Raw genomic sequence first — 25886 nt, forward strand, 5'->3', positions numbered from 1 at the left:
AAAAAAAAAAAGGATAATCTCTTAAAAATTTTATAATTTCTGTGAGCGTGAATGATGCGTCACACCGAATCCCTCCGCCAGAAAAGAGTCCCCCGGTTTGGGAGGTGACCGAGAGCGACGGAGGCGCCCGGAGGGGGAGGGATGGGCACGGGCACGGCGGCACGTGCCGTAGATACGTGAGAAATATTTTTACAGGGAATTGTACTGTTAGACTCCCGGTCGGGAGCCGTCCGGGCGGTGCGGCAGCAGGCAGGGCGCGGCAGGACATCGCTCATAGCGAAGGGGGTGTGAAGCGTTCTTCCTTTTCCGGTCGGGGCTGCGGCGGAGACGGGCGGGAGCAGAGGGGCTCCGCCGCCGGCGCCACCATGGTGAGGCGCGGGCCGCGGTGGTCGGGGGCAGCCGGTGGGCTGGGGTAGGGGGCGGGAGTCGGGTCGAGTCAGGGCCGACGGGAGCCTGGCCCGGCGGGCAGGGCCGTGCGGCGGGGAGCCCGGTGGGCCGGAGACGTGGGGCGGCCGCCATTTTGGAGCCGTCAGCCTTGGCCGGCCGCGTGGAGCCGGCGTGGGGAGGCCGGGCCGGACCGAGCCGCGGGGCGCTGCCATGGGGGGCTGTTGAGGAGGGGCCGCTGAGGAGGGGCTGGCGGGCGGGAGCTCGGCTGGGTCCGCTGGAAGTCGCCCTTTCCTCGGGCACTGCGGGAGATGGGCCCCGCGGCGCTTTCTGGCAGGGCTTTTTTATTTTTCTCACGTATTTCTCCCAAGCAAAGCCTCACGGCAGCTTTTCAGCTCACGCTGAGTAAACGTTCTCTGTAACATGCATTAATTTTTTTTTTTAACCTTTTTACTCTGAAACAGGCTTTAAGAGGCCTTGGTCTGAAACCAGGTTGCACATGAACAATTTGCTGGTACAGTTCGGATTGTGATCTGATTCCTTCGACCTGACCAAGTTTATTCCGTGCTTGTGCTGGAGTCTCTGCACTAACTCCAGGAGTCAGTGCCCTGCTAGTAACCAGCATTAAAAACACAGCGCATACCGTCATTGCTATTACTTCTCTGAAGTGAATTGTGGATGGGAAAGGCGAGAAAGATCCTTTGCATGTATTATTGCCATGAGCTCCTTCAGTTAACATTAAATACAGTATAATGCTAGAAGACTTTTCTAAAGAGTGCTGTTCAGCAAACTATTATCAGTTTTCTTGAAAGGAAGCTGGTGCAGCTAGCAGATGCATTTTTCACCTCTCAAATTTTGAGGCACCAGGGATTGTTCAGAGGCCCTGGCTGTTACAAAAAATTCACTGGTACTAAGTTTGTTTGCCTGTAGCCTAGATTGTACTAGAGAAGTTGGTTACAGCATTTCAACTGCTAAATGTAATCTCAATAACAAGCCTTTAGTAAACTGAATAAACACAGGTGGGTTTTGTGGAGATTTTTATTTAATAGTAGATGGGAAGTTGTTCAGAGGGTGTTACTGAAGAGCCCAGACATTCAAATCTGTATTAATTTTACCCAGATGACTTAAAAATCTATTGAATTTCAAACCTTGGGTATAGTTTTCTGAATGTGGATAGTGCTGCGGAGTGCTATTTTAAGTGAAAATTATTGCTATGATGATGTAATTTGCGTCTTATCCAGTGTTCAGTGACAGTTGCCTGCTGTCAGCGTGCTGGCACTGTTGAACTGAAGACCCCTTCGTTCTGAGCAATATTTGATGGATTCCAATACTAGCAATTTACCTTACTTGTGCTGAAGAGTTTTTTCTTTTTCAGGCTTGTGCTCGACCATTAATATCCGTCTACTCTGAGAAGGGAGAAGCATCAGGCAAAAATGTCACCTTGCCTGCTGTGTTCAAGGCTCCCATTCGCCCTGACATCGTGAACTTCGTTCACACCAATCTGCGCAAGAACAACAGGCAGCCCTACGCTGTCAGTGAACTTGCAGGTATGGATTGTCCCAGAATGGATGGAACTACTTCTGTTAGCGTTTTATTTTAACATAGGTGGGCTAAGATTGAAACAAATGCAGAATTTAAATAAGAGCTGTTCAGTGGGATTCTGTATAGAAGGCAAGGCAACTGCTCTGGTTATTAACAGTCTGATTTTAAATTGTATCAAATACAGGGTTTTTTTATCATTATTATGGAGAACAGCAAGGTGTTGTAGAAGGCTTGGAGTACTCTGGGGTCTTACCTGAAATGTGTATTATTGAGAGTAATGTGGCGCCTCGGTCCTTGAGGGGAATCTACATGCTTTGCAAGAAGAACACAAAATGACAGTGTGTCAGGTAGAAAATGGTGATGAAAACCCACGCTTTGTGACCCCTGCTCCATGTTGACCACACGAGGCAGTTAGCTGAGGCATTTGCTAAGAAGAAACCTCTGCAAATGGGCATTTGTTAGAGTTGTGTCAGAAGCCAGTAGGTGCAAACAGCTGCCGCGCCCCAAGAAATTAATGCCAGGAACATGCGTTTTCAGGTTCATTTCTGATGGTGTTTCACATAACCATTTTAACCCGCGGGGAACAGCAGTGCCGGTTGAGACCTTCAAACTGAGGCTCACACTTAGAAATCAGTACATTAACATACTTGATTCTGACCTCAGCAGATCTTTAATGTGGTAAGAGTTAATTCACCCAATCAGGATTTGTTTTGCTGAAATGATGAGATTCCACTTCATTGGTCCGTGTTTCTGAAACACATGATAACAGTGGAAGTTCTGATTGCGGTCCTGAATTCTGCCCGTCAGTGACTTTATGAAAATTGCAGTGTTGTTACTATCTGAATTAAAGTCTTTCTGTTGCAGGTCATCAGACCAGTGCTGAATCATGGGGTACTGGGAGAGCCGTTGCTCGTATTCCTCGAGTACGAGGTGGCGGAACTCACCGCTCCGGCCAGGGTGCCTTCGGAAATGTATCCTTTAATAGCTGCTGCTTGTGCCAGGCGTACGGCTGAAGCCGTCAAGCAGAAAAATTACTTTTAAGTATCTAAACGTGAAATAGGATCTTCTACATCTTGAGGTAATGGCTGCCTACAGAGATCTGCACTGCCGAGCCTGAGAAATTTGTAATGGGATTAGAAGTGTCTGCATGCAAATTCAGACTCGCTTTAACAAACAAGCTTTCACTGATTACGGTTTCTTTTCCACTGCAAAAGTGGTGGATATCTTGAATCCCGCGATGGATACCGTCTTGCTGTGATGTCGTAATTTGCGTCTTACTCTGTGCTCAGTGACAGTTGCCTGCTGTCAGCGTACTGGTACAGATGGTTGACGAACAATTAACACTGAGCAAGCATGAAAGAGTCACGCTAGAAAAAGAAGCCTCAAAAAGGTTGTCCTTAACTGCTGGCGCGTAGATGTGTCGTGGAGGCCGCATGTTTGCCCCAACCAAGATTTGGCGGCGCTGGCACCGTAGAGTGAATATAACTCAGAAGCGTTACGCCATCTGTTCCGCGCTGGCGGCATCCGCTCTTCCAGCACTGGTCATGTCCAAAGGTGGGAATTCCGGCTCTGGAAACGGTTGCCTGCAGTTTTACGTTGCCTGAGCAGTATCTATTACCACGTGATTATGCGAAATGTTTATCGTGGCTAACTAAATCCCCTTTTAAAGAGCTCGGGAGGCAGTCCATTCCACAGCTCGGGAAGGTGCTTTGTGGTTATGTGGTGGTGGAAGTTAGGAGATGCTGAGGCGCTCTTGCGTGCGTTGCTGACACCAATCTTGTCCATGCGGCTTATGGAAACTGAAATTGGACTTTCGAATCGCATGGCAGTTAGGTTTGGTTTCTGTTTGTGGAAGCCAAAGATCTGCTTAATATTTACTCAGGTACGGAAAGTACTGTCTGAGGCAGACCCCCGAGACTCCCTTGAAACTTCGCTACTGTAGTTACTGTAGTTACTTCGCCTGAATATTAGATCATGAATTTAATTTCATCGTTTTGTATCATTTCTGAGGCAATAACCTTGAGAAATGTGTACAGCCAAGTAACTTTGCATCTTGTGAAACCCTCGCTAGGCCACCGCATTGAGGAGATCCCAGAACTTCCTCTGGTTGTTGAGGACAAAGTGGAGGGTTACAAGAAGACCAAGGAAGCTGTTCTCCTTCTGAAGAAGCTTAAAGCTTGGAATGACATCAAAAAGGTGAGCTGATAAGGTGTGTTCTTAAGAGCGAAACCCAGGTGATTCGACTCTGCTGTTGTTAGAGTAGGAATTCCAAATAGTTCTGTTTTGTTTTGATGCCAGTAGAAATCCCTTGGTAACAACTACAAGAAACAGTAAAAAAAAAAGCTTAAGCGAAGTGAATTTCTTACCATTCTGCCTTCCTCTGTATTTAGTTGTCTTCATTTCAGTGTTGCACAGGGCTCATCGCTTTTTTGGGTTTTTTGACTCTTCAGAATGATGAACTTCTCACTGGTCCGTGTTTCAGACAAGCAGTGATGATTGTGAAGTTCTGACTAAGGCAGTTTTATTGTGTCGTACTAATGGTATTTGGGCTGTTTTGAATATTCACAAGTTCCGGTTTTGTATAGGTTTATGCCTCCCAGCGCATGCGGGCCGGAAAGGGTAAAATGAGGAATCGCCGTCGCATCCAGCGCAGGGGACCCTGCATCATCTACAACGAGGACAATGGTATCATCAGAGCTTTCAGGAATATCCCAGGTAAATTTACCATGGAGCCTGCGTACTCTTTTGTCGGGAGGCTGCCTAGAATGATGAGATTCCACTTCACTGGTCCGTGTTTCTGAAACACATGATTTTGTGGAAGTTCTGACTTGCTGAAGTAGCTAAATACATTCTTTCTAAGGATCTGTTTTGGTGATGTTGCGGATGTTTGACAAATTTTATGGCTGTCACCATCCATAAACTGCGCTTGGAGCAGTTATAATGAGGCTGTTGAGTTTGTTGCTGGAAAAAGGCTGATGATGATTTTAAAATTCAGTATTTTCCTGAATAGCGTATGTAACTGTAACGTAAAAGCTAACAAGCCCACGTCTGCTCCTGTGTACTTTCTCATCTGTTTGTTTCTTAGTCTTCCATGCCTCGATTGTAATTCCAAGCGAAAGGGATTGGTTTTGTCTGGTTTTTCTACAGGAATTACTCTTCTCGACGTGAACAAGCTGAACCTGCTCAGGCTCGCTCCCGGCGGCCACGTTGGGCGTTTCTGCATTTGGACGGAGAGCGCCTTCCGCAAGCTGGATGACTTGTACGGCACCTGGCGCAAAGCTGCGACGCTGAAGAGCGACTACAAGTAAGCGCAGCCAACAGCGGCCGCACCTGAGCGGCACGACAGAGGCTTGGGAGAGCGAGCCGGGAGTGTCACAGGCTCTCCCGTGCGGAGGTGGAAGATGAATGCCAGTACTGTTCCCTGAATGCTTATTTTCCTTGAACTAGCGTGTTTTTATCATCCAACTCACACTGTGAACGTTTGTTCCGCAGCCTGCCGATGCATAAGATGACCAATACAGACATCGGAAGAATCATGAGAAGCCAGGAAATCCAGAAGGCCCTGCGCGCTCCCAAGTAATGATTTTTACCTAACAAACGCGAAGTACAGTCTCTTTAGAAATGGCCAAGCGCGAGGCTCTGTAGCGAGGTCGGAAATGTCCCTGCACTGGGATGTCACAAAGGGCTGGGATTCCTTTAGCTTCTGAGTATAAACACTAGGAATCGCGGCTCCTCAGATTTCAGGGGAGGATTGAGCAGAACTCGTAGCGCAGTCTCACTTCACAATTCGTTTCTCTTCTTTTCAGGAAGAAGATTCGCCGTAGGGTCCTGAAGAAGAACCCGCTGAAGAATCTGAGAATCATGATCAAGTTGAACCCCTACGCCAAAACGATGCGACGCAACACCATTCTGCGCCACGCGCAAAATGTGAGCGAGCACGGGAACTGGGCGGAGGCACAGCTGGGTTTGGTACTTCGGATTATATGCTGATGAGTGTTTTTTTTTTTTTTTTTCTTTTTTAGCACAAACTTAAGGAGGAGAAGAAGGCAAAGGCCAAGGCCAAGCTGGCGGCCAAGGGCCCGGCTGAGCCCAGGGCAGAGACCGCAGCCAAGACTGCTGCAAAGGCCAAGGCTGAAGCATAAACCCCGAGCAGTCCTTCGTGCTCTTACGTTCAGAAAACTTTACCATGGCTTTACAAGGAATAAAGTCTGGAACAGAGAGATGATGTCATGTTTGTCTGATGTGGTTCTTTTCTGATGGGTGTTCTTGAAAAGTTTCAATTTTAAAACCTGCTCAAAGAGGTGTAAGGCCTCCGGTTAGCCTGGAGAAGAGGGGGCTGAGGGGAGCCCTTCCGCAGCTGCCTGAGAGGGGCTGGAGTGAGGGGGGGGCTGGTCTCTGCTCCCAGGTCACCAGTGACAGAATGAGAGGAAACGGCCCCAAGCTGCGCCAGAGGAGGTTTGGGTTGGAGATTAGGGAACATGTCACTGACAGGGCTGTCAAGCAGAGGCCCGGGCTGCCCAGAGAGGTGGGGGAGTCACCGTCCCTGGGGGGGTTCAAACAACGTGCAGCCGTGGCACCTGGGACATGGTTTAGGAGGCCTGGGGGGGTTGGGTTGGGGGTTGGACTGGATGGTCCTGGAGGCCTTGTCCAACCTCAATGGTTCTGCGGTTCTGAGAAGGCGGGGATGCGCTTTGCCGCCTGCCCCTAACGCGCCCCACCCCGCCCAGGCTGGGTTGTAGCCCTTTTCTGATGTAGCACATGACGATAAGCGGCCACGCGGTGGCAGCTGCCGCCCGGAAACGAGCAAATGGCGGCGGCGTGACGTCGGGCGGCGGCTGTGGTGCGTCCTCCCGCGCGGCAGGGGGCGCTGCGGCGGCCCGTTCCTCGCCGGCGGGGCGAGCGGAGGATGCTGAGCCGCCTGCAGGAGCTGCGCAAGGAGGAGGAGACGCTGCTGCGGGTGAAGGCGGCGCTGCACGACCAGCTCACCCGCCTCAAGGTCGGCGGGGGCCGCTCCGGGGCCGCCCGGGGGTGCGGGGGGCTGCTGCCGGCCCGGTCCCGCCGCGGGAGGCGGCGGCCGGGTGCGGGAGGGCGGCGGCGGGGCCGGGGAAGGCCGGCAATGCTCCTGAGCCGTGAAGGAGCCGCGGGGTCCGGGTTGTGCCGTGGCCTCCGTGGGCTTCGCGTGTCCCGCAAAACAGCCGTTATCACGCGCGGGGTCCTGCTGTGCACTGCTGAAACGCCATTTAAAAGCTTTGCTGTTGATTATCCAAAAATGTTTTAATTAGATTTTAAATATTTAATACTTTCAGAGACCAAGAAATGATTGCAAAGGCGTCTGTGTGCCCTTGCTTGCAGGTGGAAGAGCTGGCGCTACAGTCCATGATCAGGTCCGGAGAGGGGAGCGTATCGGTCCCTCCCGCAGCGGTTGCAGAGGAGGCTCAAGAAGTAAGCGCAGCCCCCGCCGGGCGAAAGCGGGGGCCACATCCCGAGGTGGGGTGTGTCAGCGTGACAGGGAGAGGGGAGGGGGCCCGATGTGAGCGCCTGTCGGCGTTTCATTCAGGGTGCTTTAACGTTGGCCTTGGTTACGCGGCCCATTAACTGAAAGGCTCAGCTCTAAAGTCTCTCTGGTTCGTTGCTGGTTTATGGCTCAAGGGTTTTGCCTTCTCCCATCCCGAAAGCAGCGTGTTGTTTCCAGGGAGGTTGGGACATACCTTTATGTTGGCGTAGCCTCAGTTCGCCGTTTACTGAGCGTTGTGGCCGATATTCCCCACTGGTTCAGCTGGCTGGTCGTAGGGGATGAGGGACAGAAAGCCTCTCAGCTTTTTACTTAATACATGGTCGGCCTGAACTAGTTGAAACTTCCATAGAGTGTGGTGCTCGTCGCTGTGATGGGCTTTTGCAGCCAGCAGGTCTTGTAGCAGGCTCCTAAAAGACGCTGTGGCTGCACAGTTGTAAGGAAGAGTGATTTGAGAAGTGTTTGGTGTCCCTGCTGGTCTTGGTAATTAGCAAGGTAAACTCTTTTATTGTGACAGACTCTTGGGCAGATGGACAACGAGGCTGCTATCAATCAAACTGAATTGCACCTAAGTCTTCAAGACCATGAAGAGGAGGAGGAGGAGGAGGAGGAGGAATCCGATTCTTGAGAGAAAAAAGTCAGAGCTGGTTTTTAGTACAGACTCAGGAATTTCTTCTTCGTTCATATAACATTCACCAACTGACTTTCATTTTGTTGTAGACATGGAGATGAGCTGTATGATACACGAGGCTCGTGGAGCCCAGGGAAGTTACACTCGAACACATGAATGTCACAGGCTTGGCACGTCTTCACTTAGATGTTAAAAGAATTAAAATTTGCTGCACAAATATGTAGCATAATCTGTTCCGTATGTAAAACCTAATGTAGCTTACTACATCTTTATATGTGGATGGGAGAAGTCATTCATCAAGTCAGACTAATTTGACACGTACCCTAAAAGCAATAATTCGTCTGTTCTTATTTCCTGATGCTGAAAAATAAATCCAGGCCACAGAGGCTGGTTGCTGAACCAATGATTATGTTATAACCTCATTTGCTTAAACTGGGAATTTAAGACGGGCAGGGAGAAAAGAGGTGTGCAGGATTGTCTGCGGGCTGTCAGCTGCCGTGGTCTCGGTCATAGGGAAAACTGGACTCTCGCTCCCCATAAATGGGACAGAGATAGAAGTGTTCTTGCGCTGGGAGAAGCAGGTACTGCACCGTCACCCTAATTTTGAGCGCGCTATCAAGGTGGCTTCTCTTTGTACCCACTGGTGCTCTTAAATGCGGTCAGTCTGACTCCAACAGTGAAGTATTTTCTATTTCTTGCTCTTTCAGAGTAGCAGCCAATTAGCCTTTCATTTGTCCACAGATTGTAGAGGAAGAACTGGCCCGTCTCACTTGTAATAAGGAACTATTATTTTAAAATTAGTGTTAGTTTCTTTTTCCCTCACAGTAACTTCATGAATCAATGCAAGTCTACCTTCTGCTTTCACGTGGGCTTCAAGGAGGAGTATAAGGAGTTTTAATTATAAAATGGAAAGTGGTTTGGAGTCCCCTCCGCAATAATGGTACAGTGACAAACCAGTGCTGCTCTCACCGATAGACAACGTGTTCTTTCTCCTCGTGGAGTGCAGACACTGTCTGGCCACGTGGTTATTTTATCAGTTCCTGGAGACTTGTTTTAAAGCACAGTAACCCAAATCTGTTGATTAAAGCCACTAAAAGTAATCTTCTAACCCCGCCACTTTGTCAGTTGTCTTACTGGGAAAATGGTCAGCTACATCCAGGGTTGTTGATTGCACAACTTGTGTCTGAAGGTGCTGTTGCTGTCTCTGGCATCGCTCAGAGAACACGGAACAAATAGTGTTGTCAAGTTTGCCTTCAGGAGCAGGAAAGGTGCCTGGAAAAGCGGCCCGTCTCCTGGGTGTGGGCAGAATAGCTGATTCAACCCCCCCAAGTTCCTGCCACTGTTTGAGGAGAGACTGTTTATTTGGTTGGCAGTGGTGGAAACTGAATGTTGGAATGTAAATATAGTTTCATCCTCTACTAAAGACTATCTGGTTTTAGCGAAGCCTGGATGGCGTAATGAAGGAGCTTAGAATGCAAGTGCAGGAGATGTAGCAAAGCTTTCCCAAGACTCATGGGTTAAAAAAAAATTAAAAGAAAATAAATTCTGAGCCAAAACTATCAAATAATTCCTCGAAAGTATGCGTGTGAAGAGCTGGTTTGTGAGGCGCTCAGGAGCCAGCCTCTCCTTGCTTCACACGTTACGCTGCTCTGCACCTTTGGGGTGCCTCGCTCAGCGCCTCGCCTGTCCGAGAGCCGGGCCGCGCGCCGCCTCTGCTTTGCTTCTGGGCACATCACACTCTGGAGCCGTTGCTCCTGGGTTTCATCTCCAAAGGTTAATTCTGACTGCTGAAAAATGTTATTTGTTCCCAGCATGTTTCAGAGTAGTTTCTGTGGATATACTTTACGTTCTTTCTTCCTGCTACCTTTGGCTAATGAGGCCCTTGTTTGTTTTTGGATTAAAGTGGATGATTTCTGTTGCATGTTGCAATAAAGTACGTTACCTGGTGCCCTACTACTACCTGTACTGTGCTTCTGTTGTTAAAATTACGTGGAGCAGACAAGTAAAAGGGGGTTTAAATCTCTAAAAAGTTGCTGTTCACATACTGCATATTTCTTTTACCAAACAGTAAAAAGTGCTGCTGTTTTTCTGGGTCTGTGTGTATAATTAAAATCCCCTGAGCTTTATACGTGACTAGCCAGCCTTGTCACTACTCGCAGCCACCTTCAAGGGAAGACAAGCCAAAGGAAGCCTGGATGTGTCAGTGAGTCATTTCCTAGTGCTGACAGGTTGGGGGCTATTCAATCCTTCCCTCTGATACTCGATACCGTTCGCTAAGTGGAAGTTCATGTCTAGAATGATTTGGATTCCATTTGGGAAGGAACTTCAGCCATTTCCGTGTCCAAAACGTCATTTCAAGGAGCTAAACTTTTTATAGCGCTGCTCAGCATAGCTGTTACAGAGAGCAAGACTTCGTGCTGAGGAGACAGAGCTGTACCCGCTCTCCCTCCTCCCTTGTACAGCAACAGCAATGAGCTTGCCAAGGAACTGCCAGAAGCTGAGCTTGCAAGGAAAAAAAGCTGAAGAAGTGAGTGTAGTACAGTCACTGCTGGTTAGTGACAGATGCAGGCAAGCAGGTCTTCCCTCTGCTGGGTGGATCACAAGGTTCCTGCGTTTTGTGCCACAATGCTGGTTTGCCCCAGGACAGCGCCTGTCCCACCCCACCCAGCGGGTCACAGCACCGAACGGAGCACCAAGGCCGTGCAAGGGGAGTGCTGCGCAGACAAAACCGCTGCCGTCAGGCTTCCCTCAGACATTCCACAGAAACCTGGTGTACAGGATATTAAACACACTGCAGCGGCAACTGACTCAAGCCCTGTTTCACATGTCATTGTACAGGCACAATCCTATACCTCTTGGAGCTAAGGATGTTGCATGGTTATGGAAAAGTTTATAGAAAAAGGGTATGTAATGCAGTAACAACTTCAGATTTAGGCTTTGGTTAAGTCTGAGTTATAAAAAAGCTTCCAGAAGTTACTTGATAATATATTTATTAAGAGAATCCATTGCTAAACATCTGAGAAGATAAAACAATAGAGGATCTTCATACACTTCAGACACTAACACAGTTGTCATGAATTTTTAGGTTAAAAGAAAGCAAGTTGCCTGGATCTGTCTTGATTCTGTAGGATGCTTCCAAGTACTAACTTTTAAAAAAATCAGTTAGAAAGACAGACATCACTAAATCCAAGTATGATGATATGTTTTAAAAATAAATACAGAAATATGAACATGTCTACAATTAGAATATTGCCCTGTACATTCCAAGAAATGCAGAGCTCTTGCCTTCTTCACCTGGAAAGAGATCTCTCTAAACAGCAAAACTGGAACCATCAGGCCTAACTTTCAGATGCAGTTTGGCAGCAGCAAAAGCATGCTCGACAGATACCGTTTTGGAGCATCCCTAACCCTTTTTGCGTGGGAGATTAGGTAAGCATGATTGAAGTACCAACAATTTACAAAGAATCCTGATAAAGTTCAAACAAGCTAGGGGTAAGCGCCCCCAGTGATATTTTCATTAAGAAAGAATATCCATTATCACTTAAAATCTGCAAGCACTGTAATTTAAACACCTTAACGTTTTGGTCAGTAAACGAATGTAATCCAATACAATACCAATTAGTTTATGACAAAATTCAAAACCATTTGGCACATGCTATAAAGACATTCTTCCTTAAGAGGCGAGATACGTGTTTGAACAGGTACAAGCTGAGGAAATAGGACCAAAATAGCATCGTTGTTAACAGATGTACAGTACAGGATTTGCTTTTCCATATTCAGACTCCAGCAGCATGCGTGGGTGTACTTGGCTGGTTAAGGCCTATGGTTGAACAAAGCCACCCCGCAAAATCCACCTCCTCCGCTTCAGATCTCTTAATGAAAGCATGAATCTGAGCAGAAGAGAAGAATATTATTATTCAAGCACTCAATCTGTTCAATAATAATTTTGAATAACATGAAATACAATAAATCCAGTTTACTTTCAGTACTCAAGCTAGCTAGAAGATTTGGCAAACCACATGAAGTGACCAGGAGAGCTTTTCTGCAGGATTACTGCACTCACCAGCATGTGAAAAGCTACACACTGCAAAGTATGCCAGAGGAGTACTGCCTACACAGCGCCTATTGCGGAGTACCTGCACCACAGTATGCGATAAGGATATGACTCAGACACTTGAGATACTACTCTGGAAAATACCTGCCTGTGCGCAGAAAGGCTTTTGTAACAGCAAGAGGCTGACTGTGTTTTGCACCTTTACAGTACACCAGGATCAGGGCAGGCAAAACAACTTTCAGCAGCAGAACTTGCATCCTACCATTACACTTGAGGCCACGAAAAGAGCCACTGAAACTGGTACGGTCATTTAATGCAGAAAAAAGTGCCAGATTTGTCTGTGTCTAGCATTTCTAGAGATTTTGCAAGGCAAAGCTGGTGAAAGAGGCGGCAAATTCTGTGTTTCACAGAAGAAAGAAGTGTATTTCACTAGTCCATAAGGTATGGGGAATTTTTTTCTTTCTTCCTCTTAAAAGTAATAATGTATATACTTTATTACTGACTAATAAACCCAAGAAAGAGAATTCTTTTGCTAATTAATTTAATAGCACAAGGTCATCTATTCATTGTAATTATCAAATGACAGACTCCAGAAATGACCAGTTTTGGTCTCCGTGACAGCCCCTGCTCTAGGAGTGTTTGAAAGCCTGAGGCCCTGTAACCGCTGGATCAGAAAAGCGGCCCCCCTCAAACTGAGCTGTTTGTGGCCCCTAACACAAGCAACACCCTGCACCATATGCTCTGATCCTGATCTCAGGCCAGCTGAGGAGCCCAGCCTGCATGGAAAAGAGCTCTTAGTTAAGTTCAGGACTTACACTTACCATCAGCTGCTTCAGATCAGCTCTCTCAGCAGGATTTTTAATTAAACTAGGAAAACAGAAAGTGTTACACAAGTTACATGCTATTATCTTTTAAAATAAAGATCAAGTTGTATCATGTTGCTATACTGTTTTGGTCCCAAGAAGATACCACTCTAGATAAAAGCATTAGGTAACGTAGTGCCTCTCAAATACAGATCTGGGTCTGTAAGCAGCTCCCTGCTGTAGGTTTCACAGGTGTAGTTTTAGGTATGAAATCCTGACTTGCCCGACACTGTTCAGTGGGGGCAGGAGTGTCTATAACCAAGTTGGAGAGATCAAATTCCCATTTAAACAAAACCTCAACAGTATGGTTGCTTTATCCCTCAAGTTTCTTTTACCCAAGTCTTTTCAAGGTCAGTGTCAAGTACAGCTATTGCATTACTGTTCTTCCTTTTGGAAATGGTAAATAAATATATGAAGCTTTTAATAAATAACTTTTCAAACTACAGTGAACTGCCTCCCTTAGCACTGAATGTCCTGGTTCAGTGCAGGTATCACTGAAGTGCAATTGGAAAAGTAATAGATGGGAGAATGACTGGTGTGATAAAGATGTTAGTTCAGTGAAGCACTCAAAGAAAAAAAGCATCTGGAGCCTGCAAGACTTCTGCGGTGACTGTTCCATATGGTGCAGAATGCTGTGAAAGGCACCCTTAAAAGCAAGGATCCTCCTTTAGAATTGTGTTGTACTGTCAGAGTCCGTAAGTACTATGGTGTCTTGAGCACTGAGAAAGCACTAGTCTCATTGCACACACAAGCAGAGATCGTATCTTAAAGAGGGGAACACCGCTCAGCTTTGGGGCTCTCTTTGGATGCATATGCTGTCAGGCTGGTGCCTGTAAAATGAGCTTTAGGCACATTAACAGTTGGAGAAAGAGGATTATGCTAATTGAAATTACTCCACATTTGCTGTGACCTACAAGTAGGGACTCTAATTGCCAAGTTACTGACAGAGTAAGACAGCAGGGCTGATCCCAAATGCGTCCCTTTGCAACATAGCCATAGAGAGAATACTCACCATTTGTTAACAAAATCTTGAAATTCAGAACCAAACACACCATTGGGCAGTTTTGGAGGTGGCTAAAAAAATAATTTAGAAAATTGGCAGTTGTTCAGCATAAATAACACACAATTATGCGCAACCTACCCGGAGAGCTACCGACTGTACGTCCCTTATCTGGGCAAAGCTGTAAAACCCTAACGCTACCCAGGCCTTCCTTCAAAGCTGAGCTCTGAAACAATCGTCGGGCAGACTTCAGCTTCCACGCACAGAAACAAAGGATGTGCTGTCATACGATGTATAAAAGTAACGGTGCCAAGATTATTACTGACTAATGTTGGTTATTACTCTCACAGTTGCTGGATTTTAGGTGTTCCAGTAATAAATCAGACCAGAGACAGTTTCTATGATGTGCGGTGGGTTTTGTTGTGCCTTTTTCTCTCTCCACACACGCACCTGACTGGGGTTAACACAGCCTTGAGCTGTCATTAAAGAAGGCTCAGAGCAGCTGGCAGTAATTAGCACTGCGTTATTCTCCTCACTACTAATCTCTAGTTCGGGGAAGGGAAGATGCCCTGCACATCATTAGTTCCATAATCCTTTCCATCTAAATAGTTTGTCCCAAGGAATGAGTTTGTTCAGGTTCTTATTATCAGAATTCTTTTTGAATTCAGAAGAAGTACTATATAAACCTGCATATTATTGTCTGGTTCTCCATGACATTTGCTATAGCATCAGAGTTTTCACTGTTACACCGTAGGTCCTGCAACCACTTACACTTGGGTTACTTGTACGTACAGAGTTGAGACACGGCCTGCTTTCAGTTCCTTGCCAGTGTACAGACTTTGTTGGAGGTAGCAGCTCATGCTGAAGATTGCTTGTGCCACAGCAGAGGTGGCAGAAGATAATGTTGCCAAATTCTCAACTCCTGCAGCTTTTCAGCTTAAACTCACCTCCTCAGGGATGCTACAAGAGCAGGACCACAGTATCTTAAATAATCCAATGCGAACTCTGCTCCAAGAGTTGGTGCTGTCATATTGAAGCGTTACATAATATACAAAACAGGCTTGTAATGTGAGAGGAGAATTGTGCACGCAGGCGAGAAACAGCAGCAGTTTATCGGTACACGTACAGTAGCACAAGCAGTGCTAGTCTTTGCAGGAGCCTAGGCACCAACCCTGCTTTTTAAATAGGTGTGTCAGCCACTTTTTTTAATAATTCACTCACCTGGAACAATTACATTATCCAGCTGTTACAAATGAAAGCTAACATGAGCATGCTTTTTTTTGTTTGGAAGGACAAAAGCAGTGGAGTCATGTGAATTTCAGTAGCACTTGTGAAAATATTGGAAACAGACTATCAATTCTAAAATACCAGTCTCTATCAAATAGATAAGCCCCAAGGCTACCTGAAAGATACAGCATATAAGTGAGGTTGTTCATAAGACTAAAATTAAATAAAAAAACAGCTTTGTATATACTTGATTGTACAGTTTGCTATTAACTGCCATAACAGGTTGCACGATCCAGGCTAGAAAACCCATAGACCTACTTAAACGATGCAGAGAAGGGAACTAAAATTTTCCTGGGATTGATTTAAAAATCAAGCCAACACACTTAACAAGGATGCTTGTCTCATACTGCAGCAATAAAAGGTCAGAAGACCTGGCTTACCCTAACACTAACCCCACACCCCCTCAAATTCTGGAAAGCTTTAAAATTTTAGAATTGTATTAGTATGAGTGCAAATAGCCGATTACCTCATTGACGATGTAATCAAGAAGTTCAAAGATTGCCATTGGGGGTCTGCTGTCTGGTCCATAGGCTAAACAGAAATTGTAGAAGTGGAAAAATAGAGGGTTATTTTCCTCCTGTGGTAGAGGTGTTTTAAGCAGCCAACAGTCATACACTCCATTCTTACATGGCATCCAGTAGATTATATGAAAAAAGTGATACAGCAATAGGGTAATATTTTCATTCCAGGAAACATTGTTTTCAGGTCTGATCCAAACCATTAACTTCACTTGGAATTGTCCTAGTGTACTTTGACCAGCATTGCATCTTGGAGAGATGAACCCTATCACCAGAATAGGATCTTAACAGTGCTCATGAACAGCTCAGTCATCAACAAGAGGACCTCTAGTCCTTGATTCTCAAACTCAGGGACCTCCTCAGAGAGAGACTGAGCCAGGTGCCCACTACAATCCTGATTTTTTCAAAGTTTAAAGCCCTGACTTTTTGAAAGTTTGAAGCCACACTATGCAGATCGGTACCAGGTAAGGAAGACCTTTAAGCTGACAGAGAAGGGTCTATTAGGAAAGACCTTAACAGATCATTGTAACTTACAGCTCACTGGTCGGCCAGGTGTTCTTTGCCTGGGTGAGGTCTCGGTGACCGGAGACTCTCCCTCTACTGGGCAGCCAAACATTAATTCAAGCTCCTTAGAGTCAGGTGGAGGAATTGGGTATCTGCCAATAGCCATTTCTACCAGTGACAACCCCATACTCCATATATCCGATTGCACTGAATAATGAGTTCCCTGTAGTCTTTCCGGCTACAAAAGGAAACAAGAGAGGAGACAGTATTGTAACAGGAAGGAAAATGCCTGCATTCTGCAATAGCCTGGATAAAATGAAGGATGAAACCCCAACTTATTAGTATGGTCCATGTTCCAATGAGTGACTTACTGATCTTTTTCTTTAAATACCCTATCTGGAGTTCCAGAAGTTCCAACAACATTGCATACCACCCCTGCAAATAACTTCCAGGCTCTTTGAACATGATGCTATTATGTTGCTGGTTTACGGCTTCAACATAATATCTAAATGTTGCAACATTTAGATAATGATGGGCTAATTAAAGCACAAGAAAGCAAAACTAGTATGGGCAACTGAAGATTCACCTCGTTTCCCTGAGAAGCTGTTCTTGGTTTTCTGCTTTGGGAAGGAGAGGGAAGGTGACTTTATTGATTCTATATAGGTGCAAAAGTGACTTGGTGCTCCAGGAATAACCTAGTGGTTTGTGACACTTCTCAGCTGATACCAGACCTGATAGCTCCCTATAGCAGAAATGCATTTATACAAGGACTACTATGTAGATGCATGCTGCAGTTTAAGATCCATATTCAAATAATTTCCAAATAAACTCTTGAGCTTTATAACCCACTGAAATGATAATAAAAGGTAACATACAAATGGAACGATGAAGTATTATGCAGGGCACAGACCTTTCCTGGAGGTATAATGATTGAAAAATATATACAGGCTAGGAATATAGACACGTGTTCTGCCAGCTTAACCACTTGCACATCATGGCCTGACAAACAAAAAGGCAATAGGCTTACTTTTTTCCTCAGGAAAAAACAAACTAGAAAGGGACGAACACAAACACAAGTTCTGGATAGATTATATACACATGTTAATTTAAGCAGCAAAAAAATGTATGCAGGTAAGACAGACTCAGCTAAAAATATATTCTGAATTGTTCTTAAGAGACTCGAACTCTGGAAGGATATTTAGGTATGTGATTTTTTGGTCAGTTGAATAATGATTAAAATCAGATCTGGATATCCCCATCCCATTGCTCCAAAGATCCCCAGTCCCGATCAGTGTACCCATCTTCAGTTTCTGCATTAGGACTAATCTTACACTTCAGTTCTTAACTCTCTCTTTTTGCTTAGTTTTTGCACTTGCTTTATCAATACTATGCTAAATGCTGAAGATGGTTTCTGCAAATTTTAGTACATTGGTCTACAGCATCCTTGCATCCATTTTTACTAAGACTTCTCAAAGAAAATGTTCACTTTGTTTTTCTGTTCTCTTTTTAAAAATCAAGCCCATATTTTACAAAAATGGTGCAGGTTCTTGCCCGACTATATGCATATTTTGGAAAAATGTATATTTTCAAACTTATTTTTCATAGAATATAAGAATGCACTATTACGGTTAAGTCTATCACCCATTATGGCAGAGGGAAGAGTTTTGTTCAATTAGTTTTGTAACATTTACCGAGATTATATTTGAGCTTTCTCCAGTGTCCTTCCTCAGCTAGTTCCAAAACCATCTGCATAAACTACACAGTTGCTACACACAGGATAAAGATGCCCAAAAATAAAGATACACAGTAGATTTTCATAAAGTGTAAGTGTACAGGAAGAAGTGAGAGGATGATGAAAAAAACAACCCAGAAAAAACACACAGTAGTAGTTATATAAAAATAGTTAAAAATCTAGAAAATATGTTCAAGTTAAGCATTGTTGATTGAGCACAGCCCCATTTGTTAGAGCAGGTTGTTGTTTGGCATGTAGCAATTCTCTAGCTGTTATTTGAAAAAGTATGCTAAGGGATACCAAGAAAAGGTACATCAGACACTATTAAACATAAATACAATCACCATCCTTGCTTGGTCTGTGACATATGGTGACAGAGAACAACGCTAAATCTCAGTCTGGTGGAAACAATAAATTGTGGAAAACTGAAGGTAGGCAGCACTTTGCTCTCGTTCCTTCTACTAAGAGAAAAAGGGGAAGCCAGCAGTACATCAAGGGCCCAGAAGAGATGGAGCTATGAATTGTTTTTGCTAATTAGCAACAGCCCCTAGATGTACGTGGGGACATAGCCACGGTTTGACTTCATGTATGTTACCCATATTAAATGGCAAAGAGAGAACACTGGCTTTGCTGTTGAAATGCTGGTCCCATGCTGAGCAGAAGCAGCGTTATTATGCTTTTTTCCTTTAAGTTTAAGCCCACACAGTTTCAATCCTACAGCAGAATCTGAGTGCTCTGACTGTATGAGTTAATTGGTTGTACGCTGAACAAGGTGACTATATCAGAACAAAGAGATCTGTTATTTCCGTTAACTGTGACTTTCACATAATGCAAAGAGTTCCTCTGAAGAGGAAGTTTCAAGGTATTCCTCATGCACAGGAATAAAGAACACTCTGTAAATAGTCTCAGATTAGCTGCTATGGCCTTGTCCACACTAGCCACTCCTGCGCTTTCTCCCGCTGCTGCAGCCACGTTGGGTTCCCAGGAGCAGTCACAACAGGATCACTAGCAAGGCAGCAGCTCGCCTGTGTAAGTGACTGCAGCAAAATGCTGGAGTGGAAAGACAACTACACTTAAGAAAAGCAAACCTAAAATAACTGGGCTTGTGGGGAGACACGTATACAAAACTCAAACACATTAGCTGACTGGATTCTGCAACACAGACACAATTGCACCTCTTTTGTAGTGTTATAAAATATTCCAAGTTGCTTGGCTTTTCTTGCAACAGTTCTTCCCCCCCACACACCCTTCACCATCTGATATGATACTGGAATATTCCTGGAACACAGGAAGAGCTGAACTGTGAACAGCAGTAGCAACGGCAATAGTTGGTTTCTTGTTTGATTACTGGCATTGTGATAACTCTACCATAACGTAAACTCAAAGCTATAAAATCTGTACTTACAGACATGTAGGAGCGTGTGCCAACAAACGAGTTTGCCATAGAATCTATCAGTTGTCCACTGACACCGAAATCACAAAGCTTGATTTCACCTCTAGAGTTTACCAAGATGTTAGATGGTTTAACATCTGGAAAAAAATGAATGGATTATTTATAACAAATAAAATGGGAAATTTAACAATGAAAGTAACATGGAAGGTGAGAAATAACATGTGTCTCACTCTGTTTCCCTTTTAATTGTTATACGACTCTACCCCTTCCCTGGGAATACTCCAGCGTTTTGGCTCCCTACCCAGGCCCATTTCACAGGCTCTCTGCTTAAATACAGATAAAAGAATTTTTTAACTTACAAGTGCAAAATGGCTGTTAGTTTTAAGTTTTTATTTCACCCTGTTTCTTGGCTTTCAAATATTAAGTCTGGGCATCTACATCCTCCTCAGAATGACTAACAAGGTAAATTTGAAAGTGCATGTCGGCACAACTCCTTTTTAATGATGTTCTTTTGCCTGGAAGTACTCAATAAAGAGGCCCTACATATTTATTTTACAAAGGTCAATGAATTACAGCAGCCACACCATCATCCCTAACTTCACCTTCATATGTACATAAGCATGAATCATTGTATTGCCAACAGTTCTTGCAGTGTGTTATTACTGTCCTGGGTTTTGTTTGGGTTGGGTTTTTTTTGGGGGTGTGGGGGGTGTTTTTGGTTGTTGTTGGGTTTATTTTTCGAAAACTCTGAAAAAATAATGCTCCTATTATTGAAATGCTGCATTTAAAATACTTTGAGATTGTTTACCTGTGATAGAATCCCCTCATGATTTTCAGTTCATCACTTTTTCTAAATGGAAATTTAATAAGGGTCACTGGTAGCTAGGCAACTAATAACAGCTATTTGTGAATGCAAAGATACAGAGAGAACAATTGTTTAGTGTTTCTTTTATAGCTGTAAGAATTTCTTTTTTTTTTTTTACTGTATCTTGCTGCTTAGCCGGTCATTACCAATGCATTATTGAAAGAAGTAATCAACAGCTCACATTTGCAAAGTAATGCTACAGAAAAAAGGGTACTACAAATTGGTTTTGAAGAAAGCGATCGGCTCAGCCTGTCAGAATTTCACTTTAGACCCTGCCATTCATGAGCAGATTCAGAGGCCTATAGTCTGCAGCGTATTTTCATTTGCTTTTCACTTTTAAACACAAATATATTCCAGGTAGCTTTTGTTTCAGTGCCTGAGGAACTGGCCTTAATTTGTGGTGTCAATGGGATGTCACTGGAAAGGTGATACTAGTGTGACTCCTCGTCACTGGAAAAAAGATCTCCATGCAGGTTATGCCTCACTGAACAAGATCCATGGAGACTGGAAGTGGAGACAAAACTATATTTTAGCCGTTCCTCCCCCAGCCTCCTTTTAAAGGGCAAAACAAAGCTAGAATAAAGTTACCTACTTTTGGAACTTGTGGCTACATTTCCTGACATCACCCTTCTAGCTAACAAACTGTCCAGGCACATCAGAAACAGTGTTTTGTGATGATCTCTGTACGTACAAGTTGTTCTAGGCTCAGCTACAGGACAGCAAGCCTACAGCTTGTCCACTTTACTTGGAGCAAGCATCAGCCTGTAGAAAATCCAGAGTGATCCAATGCAAACTATTCCCTGGTCATAATACAGGGCATTAATTGTTCCCATAACTAAATAATTTTAAAAAAAGAAAAAAGGAAAAAAGATTGTTGTGTGCCCGTGTGCATCTTCCTTCCACCACAAAGGAGATCCCAGCTGCTTTTACCAGGTACAATCTTCCTCCTTATGGAGGGGGAAGAATATGGGCATGTATTTTGTGCGTACTTTTAATTCCCCATCCCTAGGAAAGTCACTTGGTTACAAACGCTGTTCTCCTTAATAGATTTTTTCCTCCTGGAAGCACCACAGAGGTACTGGGCAGTTTTCAGAGCTGTTTACCAGGCAGGAAACAGAACGTTACACACTGGTTACCTTGGAGCAGGGCTTCAGTAAAGCGATTTTAGAGGCCTTCTGGGTAGACAGCTGAACCTTCTGCAAGGTCTACCTCCTTTGCACAAGTTTTAACTACTTGCAGAGACCTCACCACAAGTACACTTCATGATGGAAAGGAAGAATTCAGTCTAGGAGATTGACCTATCAGTTAAAAATTCCAGCAGGAAAGAAAACCCCACCAAAACCAAGCAGATGTTGGTGCAGTAAAGCAGGCAGCGGAGATTAGAGATTCCCAGCTACACAGGAATCTGCACCTAAGAGTCCCGGGTAAAAGCAAGGTGGAAAAAACAATATTTGCAAAATACACTGGAAGCACTGCAGAGCCTGAACAAATTACAGATATGGCCTTTAGTTTTGTACTGCTTATCTATGCACATCTACTAGCTTGATTCTGAACAAAGACATAAATCCTCGCTTATCTCTACAGCTCATGAGTACTTCATGTTCATAATTAAATGGCAAAAAACAACATTAGCATTCCACCATCAACAAAGCAAACGACATTCCCTTTATAAGCATCTTACACACGCTAGAATCCACCTGGTCTTTTGAAGACTCAAGTTTTACCCTCAGCATTTCTCCAGGTGATAATCCCCCACCATGCCTTTCTTACAAGAGCACAGCAAGCCAAGACTCCTCACTGGAGCCTTACATAAAGCTTGCCTTTCCCTGAGCATTTCCATTTTCCTCGCAAGGCGCCCAGTGTGATCAGAGTGTGATGTTTGGAAGGCTGCTGTCTTTCCACTCCTCTAAATGTAGCACACTATGCTGTGTCTGAGCACTTAATCAGTTTCTCTGGAAACCAGAGATTTGTATTGCCAAATGGAGCAGGAATGCCATGGCATCCTTCAAGATGTACGCTGTAACTTGCAAGAAACAAATCTAGAAAGGAAGGCCAAGCATGCTACCTAATTGACGCATTTAGGTTTTAAAGAAAGTGAAAGGACATTTCATATATCATCCTAGACAACACAGAAACAGAGCTGTTTAATTCTAGAGAAGTCCTTAGCCAGTCCAGAGGGATGGACACAACACACTGAAGAGGGAGCTGGTTAATACAAAAGTTTCCAGGATCTACACTACAGGATGTCTCATCCATCTCTGTAAAGAAGTTATGCCTCCTCTGCCTGAGCCCTGCTCTCCCTGGCAGGCAAAAACCTAGATCATTTTGAAGGAGAGGCAGCCCTGGACATTATAACACCACCATCAGGCAAGAATTTATTTCGTACAGAAGTCACTGATTAGCCAGACACTTGAGAATATATGCCTTGCAGCACGCTATTGGTATCTTCCAATCCATTTCAGTCTCCCAAGGCAGGAGAATCTGGTGACAATACTCTAGGAACTAACACACTAGAACAGACCGCTGGGAGCAGCCCTGCTGTGTGGTACCACCTACCCTGGAGCTGCTGGCTGCAACTGGAGTTGTCATTTAGTGCCTTCTGGTATTACCCAAGGTCAGTTGGACCACAGAAGTAGCATCTTCTATAACATTCTCTGTTACAAGTATCTTTATTTAACAGAATAGGAGATATGAAAATATCTACTATAGTCACACTCCTCACGCCTTCCTGTTCTGTGCCTGCTTTGTATCCCACCTGCTTGTCTTTCAGAAGTTTTGCAAATTCTATCATGTCTTTTCAGAGAGGACCAAAACAAAGCATGGTGGTCCAGGTGAGCTAATAGTCTATAGAAAAACTATTTTCTACTCTTCCACTCCTTCTTTAATAAGCCCTAATGACTTCTTCCTTGAGGTGTCTGTAACGACAAGTGAGTACTTCTCAGAGATCACAGTCATTCCAGGATATATCTGTGCATGGAAGCAGTTTAAACTGAACCTCATGTCGAGCAGTTACCCATATTCCATTTGGTGTTTTGCAGTCCTTTGACTGTCATTACTTCTTCAATCCAAGCAAATGTGCCACTGACAAGTTTGCTGATTTTTTTTTTTTGTTCTTTTCTTTCAGATCAGCATTATAATTTGTCTAACAGCAGCCTCTTGCATTCAAAATGCTAGGTGCTAGCTTCTGCTGACCAATACAGCAAACCCATGCACATCTTATAGAATCCTTACCCTGGAAAGCACTCCCGTGAATTTCTGTCCCATGGGGATGTTGTTAAGTCCTTTTTTCTTTTTACTGCCCCACAACGATGCCAAAATCTCAGCTGCACCAACCATCCTCAACTGCCATCAACATACAGACCTTCACCACTCTACTCAAAAGAGACTCAATCTCTTATCTTAAAGGCTGTACTTCGATGATGTTGCATAACCCAAGAAAAATAGGTCTTCTTAAACAGCTCTGTATGCGCTTAATCTACTGAACAGTTCATTAGGACACTAAGAGCTAGACAAATAAAGCATTACCTGAAGCTCCTGACAACCTGATTTCGACTGATTTTTTTCCCCAGATTTATACACAGTGCAACAAAAACAGTGGCACAAACACTTGACTTATAAAATCTACATTAATGGGTGAGACTAGTCAAGAAACCAAAACCAAGCTGAATACCTATGACTTTCAAAGGAGGGATCCCATACACAGATTCCTCCCCTGCCCCCCATCTTACTGTATAGCATTACATTGCATCAAAAAAAATCCCCAGCTAAAAATACTGAGAATGGTGTGTTTATTTGCTGGGTAGGCAATATAGCTGTTTTGATGTGAAACAGCTCCTTTTTTAAAATAAAAACATAAAAGCTCACATTTTGCATCTTACTGTTCATTGATGTTTTATAGCATTATACTTCTACTTTTGCTGGCAATCTCAGTGGCCAGGTCAATATTACAAACTTGCTGATATTGCTATGTCACACACAAGTAGTAAAACATAGTAATGGAATCAACTCCTCCCTGAAAACAAGTTAATCCAAGCCTTGCTCTCTTTAGATTTAAGAACAAATTTTTTTTGCCTCTTGTTGCTACATATTCACGGTTAGCGAGGATGTCTCTTCGTTTAAGTCTCCCACTCTCAACATAACACAAAACCAAAAAACCTTACCGAACCAAGCCCACTGAATTGCACACATTTCTCCCCAGGGACAGGATGCATGAGAACAGTACGTGTCAGATGTTGGTCACACTGTGTCAGTGCAGTGCTAAATGGTCACTGAGGGCAAGCTACAGGGGCTAGAGAAAGTAAACCACAAAAATCTCCAATTATTATAGCTGTGTCACCAAAGTAATGCCAACCCAGTTATACCAGGAGAAATGCGCTCTTACTAGTACTATTTATTTCACAGGGGATTCAAGAAAGAGGCAGTCTGGAAAAGCATAACTTTGCCAGAAAGCTTCACCTGCACTACAAGGGTTTTCCCAGAGTAACACATTGCCATTCTTATACTACAGACCTGGCTTCACTTGGTAGCATCCTTAACCTAGGGCCATATGACTCCAAGAGGTCTTAACACACAAGAAATTTTAAAAGCCTGAGAAAGAAATTACAATGTAAAAAGCTTTTTTTCAGTTACAAAAAGGCCAAGCATCTAATATATCAAGTAGCAGAGAAGTCAGTACAGTTACATGTTATTCCTTCATTTTGAAGCCACGTTTAACATTCAGACGTGCGTTATCTGTGCATGTTCCGACAACACTAAACCCTACTGACACCATGTCAGACTACCTACTTTTCATGTATTATATTTTTTCCACATGCCAGTCCCTCCTTAATCACAGAGGACCACACAACAGCACAGCCAGTATACAGCTGAGCATCAACCTCCAGAAGAGAGCTTCACACTGCAGGACAGTGTCTTGCTCAAGTATCTGACATGCAGGGAGCTGAATCTAGCTCAGACTAGTGTGCCGGCTTATACATCAGCTCCAACTTACATATGGAGATCCACAAATAATGCACAAAGGGCAACCTGTAAAACAGACAGACTGGTTGACAGTATCAGAGACAGGAGCTAGCAAGTTTGGCTGCATATGTCAAGAGACAAAAACACTGGTCTCACTGGTTTTCCTTTTAGCTGCTAGCACTAGCTACAATCAGCTTCCAAAATGTTGTTTTAGCTCCCTCCGTATCAGACATCACACATTTCAATGAAAGTTTCTGCAAAAAGTGTACAAGGTCATGTATTCCTGATGTTGTCAGAGCACAGCATGAAGTCTGAACTGAAAAAATAAAAAATCATTATTTGTACATAGAATTTTACACTGCAGGGAACATTCAATCCAGTAACACTGGAAGCAATGTAGAAGAGGAACTTTTGTTGGTCCATGCACTTAAAGTGTCATCTCTGATGTAGCCAATACTGCGAGGGTAAGAGCTGCACTTATACAACATAAGAAGGGCTTTATTTTGGATTCATCAGATTTACAGATTGTAAAACTGGAGGGGGGGGGGGGAAGTTTGCTGCCTCAGCAGCCAGGTGAACAAGGACAACCTAAAAAAAACTCCAAGCAACCAACATGGTAATAAACCACTGCCGTGGCTGAAC

The 25886-nt window shown here is 44.2% G+C and overlaps 3 protein-coding genes and 5 non-coding genes across 10 annotated transcripts in view; 7 read left to right on the forward strand and 1 right to left on the reverse strand.

Moving 5' to 3' along the window:
• The first annotated feature begins 26 nt into the window (after positions 1-26).
• On the forward strand, positions 27-6151 carry RPL4 (ribosomal protein L4). 2 transcript variants are annotated; one of them, XM_064456049.1, is made up of 11 exons: positions 87-104; positions 196-368; positions 1760-1931; positions 2791-2897; positions 3342-3480; positions 3998-4122; positions 4512-4641; positions 5074-5230; positions 5419-5502; positions 5733-5853; positions 5949-6151. In XM_064456049.1, the coding sequence occupies exons 2-11, from the start codon at positions 366-368 to the stop codon at positions 6066-6068; spliced, it is 1158 nt and encodes a 385-aa protein (XP_064312119.1). In that variant the 5' UTR covers positions 87-104; positions 196-365; the 3' UTR covers positions 6069-6151. The 2 variants fall into 2 exon arrangements, with proteins under 2 accessions (XP_064312120.1, XP_064312119.1); XM_064456050.1 differs by having other exon boundaries at positions 27-368.
• LOC135314485 (small nucleolar RNA SNORD16) lies at positions 1594-1694 on the forward strand. Its single transcript, XR_010374016.1, has one exon. It is a non-coding gene; the product is annotated as a small nucleolar RNA SNORD16 (small nucleolar RNA).
• Positions 2640-2711, forward strand: LOC135314480 (small nucleolar RNA SNORD18). Its single transcript, XR_010374011.1, has one exon. It is a non-coding gene; the product is annotated as a small nucleolar RNA SNORD18 (small nucleolar RNA).
• LOC135314483 (small nucleolar RNA SNORD16) lies at positions 3177-3276 on the forward strand. Its single transcript, XR_010374014.1, has one exon. It is a non-coding gene; the product is annotated as a small nucleolar RNA SNORD16 (small nucleolar RNA).
• On the forward strand, positions 4373-4440 carry LOC135314482 (small nucleolar RNA SNORD18). The gene has a single exon (XR_010374013.1). It is a non-coding gene; the product is annotated as a small nucleolar RNA SNORD18 (small nucleolar RNA).
• On the forward strand, positions 4687-4757 carry LOC135314481 (small nucleolar RNA SNORD18). Its single transcript, XR_010374012.1, has one exon. It is a non-coding gene; the product is annotated as a small nucleolar RNA SNORD18 (small nucleolar RNA).
• A 629-nt stretch (positions 6152-6780) lies between the features above and the next one.
• Positions 6781-10154, forward strand: SNAPC5 (small nuclear RNA activating complex polypeptide 5). 2 transcript variants are annotated; one of them, XM_064456051.1, is made up of 3 exons: positions 6781-6922; positions 7279-7368; positions 7956-10154. In XM_064456051.1, exons 1-3 carry the CDS (start codon positions 6833-6835, stop codon positions 8064-8066), a joined length of 291 nt encoding a protein of 96 aa, XP_064312121.1. In that variant the 5' UTR covers positions 6781-6832; the 3' UTR covers positions 8067-10154. The 2 variants fall into 2 exon arrangements, with proteins under 2 accessions (XP_064312121.1, XP_064312122.1); XM_064456052.1 differs by having other exon boundaries at positions 6830-6922; positions 7233-7368.
• Positions 10155-11042: 888 nt separating this feature from the next.
• The window catches only part of MAP2K1 (mitogen-activated protein kinase kinase 1), a 39791-nt gene continuing 24947 nt past the window's right edge, over positions 11043-25886 (reverse strand). The window contains exons 6-11 of the mRNA XM_064456053.1: positions 19433-19557; positions 16326-16533; positions 15740-15804; positions 13999-14060; positions 12945-12990; positions 11043-11959 (exon numbers count right to left, since the gene is read on the reverse strand). Coding sequence (XP_064312123.1) covers positions 11846-11959; positions 12945-12990; positions 13999-14060; positions 15740-15804; positions 16326-16533; positions 19433-19557 — 620 coding nt within the window. The 3' untranslated portion in view covers positions 11043-11845. The remainder of the gene's footprint in view (positions 11960-12944; positions 12991-13998; positions 14061-15739; positions 15805-16325; positions 16534-19432; positions 19558-25886) is intronic.

This window comes from Phalacrocorax carbo, chromosome 7, assembly GCF_963921805.1.
Source record: "Phalacrocorax carbo chromosome 7, bPhaCar2.1, whole genome shotgun sequence".
In the NCBI taxonomy this organism is placed as follows: domain Eukaryota; kingdom Metazoa; phylum Chordata; class Aves; order Suliformes; family Phalacrocoracidae; genus Phalacrocorax; species Phalacrocorax carbo.

Bases quoted from the DNA above. Each gene is read 5' to 3' on its own strand.
- SNAPC5 (XM_064456051.1), top strand. From the start codon at position 6,833: ATGCTGAGCCGCCTGCAGGAGCTGCGCAAGGAGGAGGAGACGCTGCTG. The intron at 6,923-7,278 runs GTCGGCGGGGGC...CCTTGCTTGCAG, and splicing joins ACCAGCTCACCCGCCTCAAG to GTGGAAGAGCTGGCGCTACA. The intron at 7,369-7,955 runs GTAAGCGCAGCC...TTATTGTGACAG, and splicing joins TTGCAGAGGAGGCTCAAGAA to ACTCTTGGGCAGATGGACAA.
- RPL4 (XM_064456050.1), top strand. The intron at 1,932-2,790 runs GTATGGATTGTC...TTTCTGTTGCAG, and splicing joins CGCTGTCAGTGAACTTGCAG to GTCATCAGACCAGTGCTGAA. The intron at 5,854-5,948 runs GTGAGCGAGCAC...TTTCTTTTTTAG, and splicing joins TTCTGCGCCACGCGCAAAAT to CACAAACTTAAGGAGGAGAA.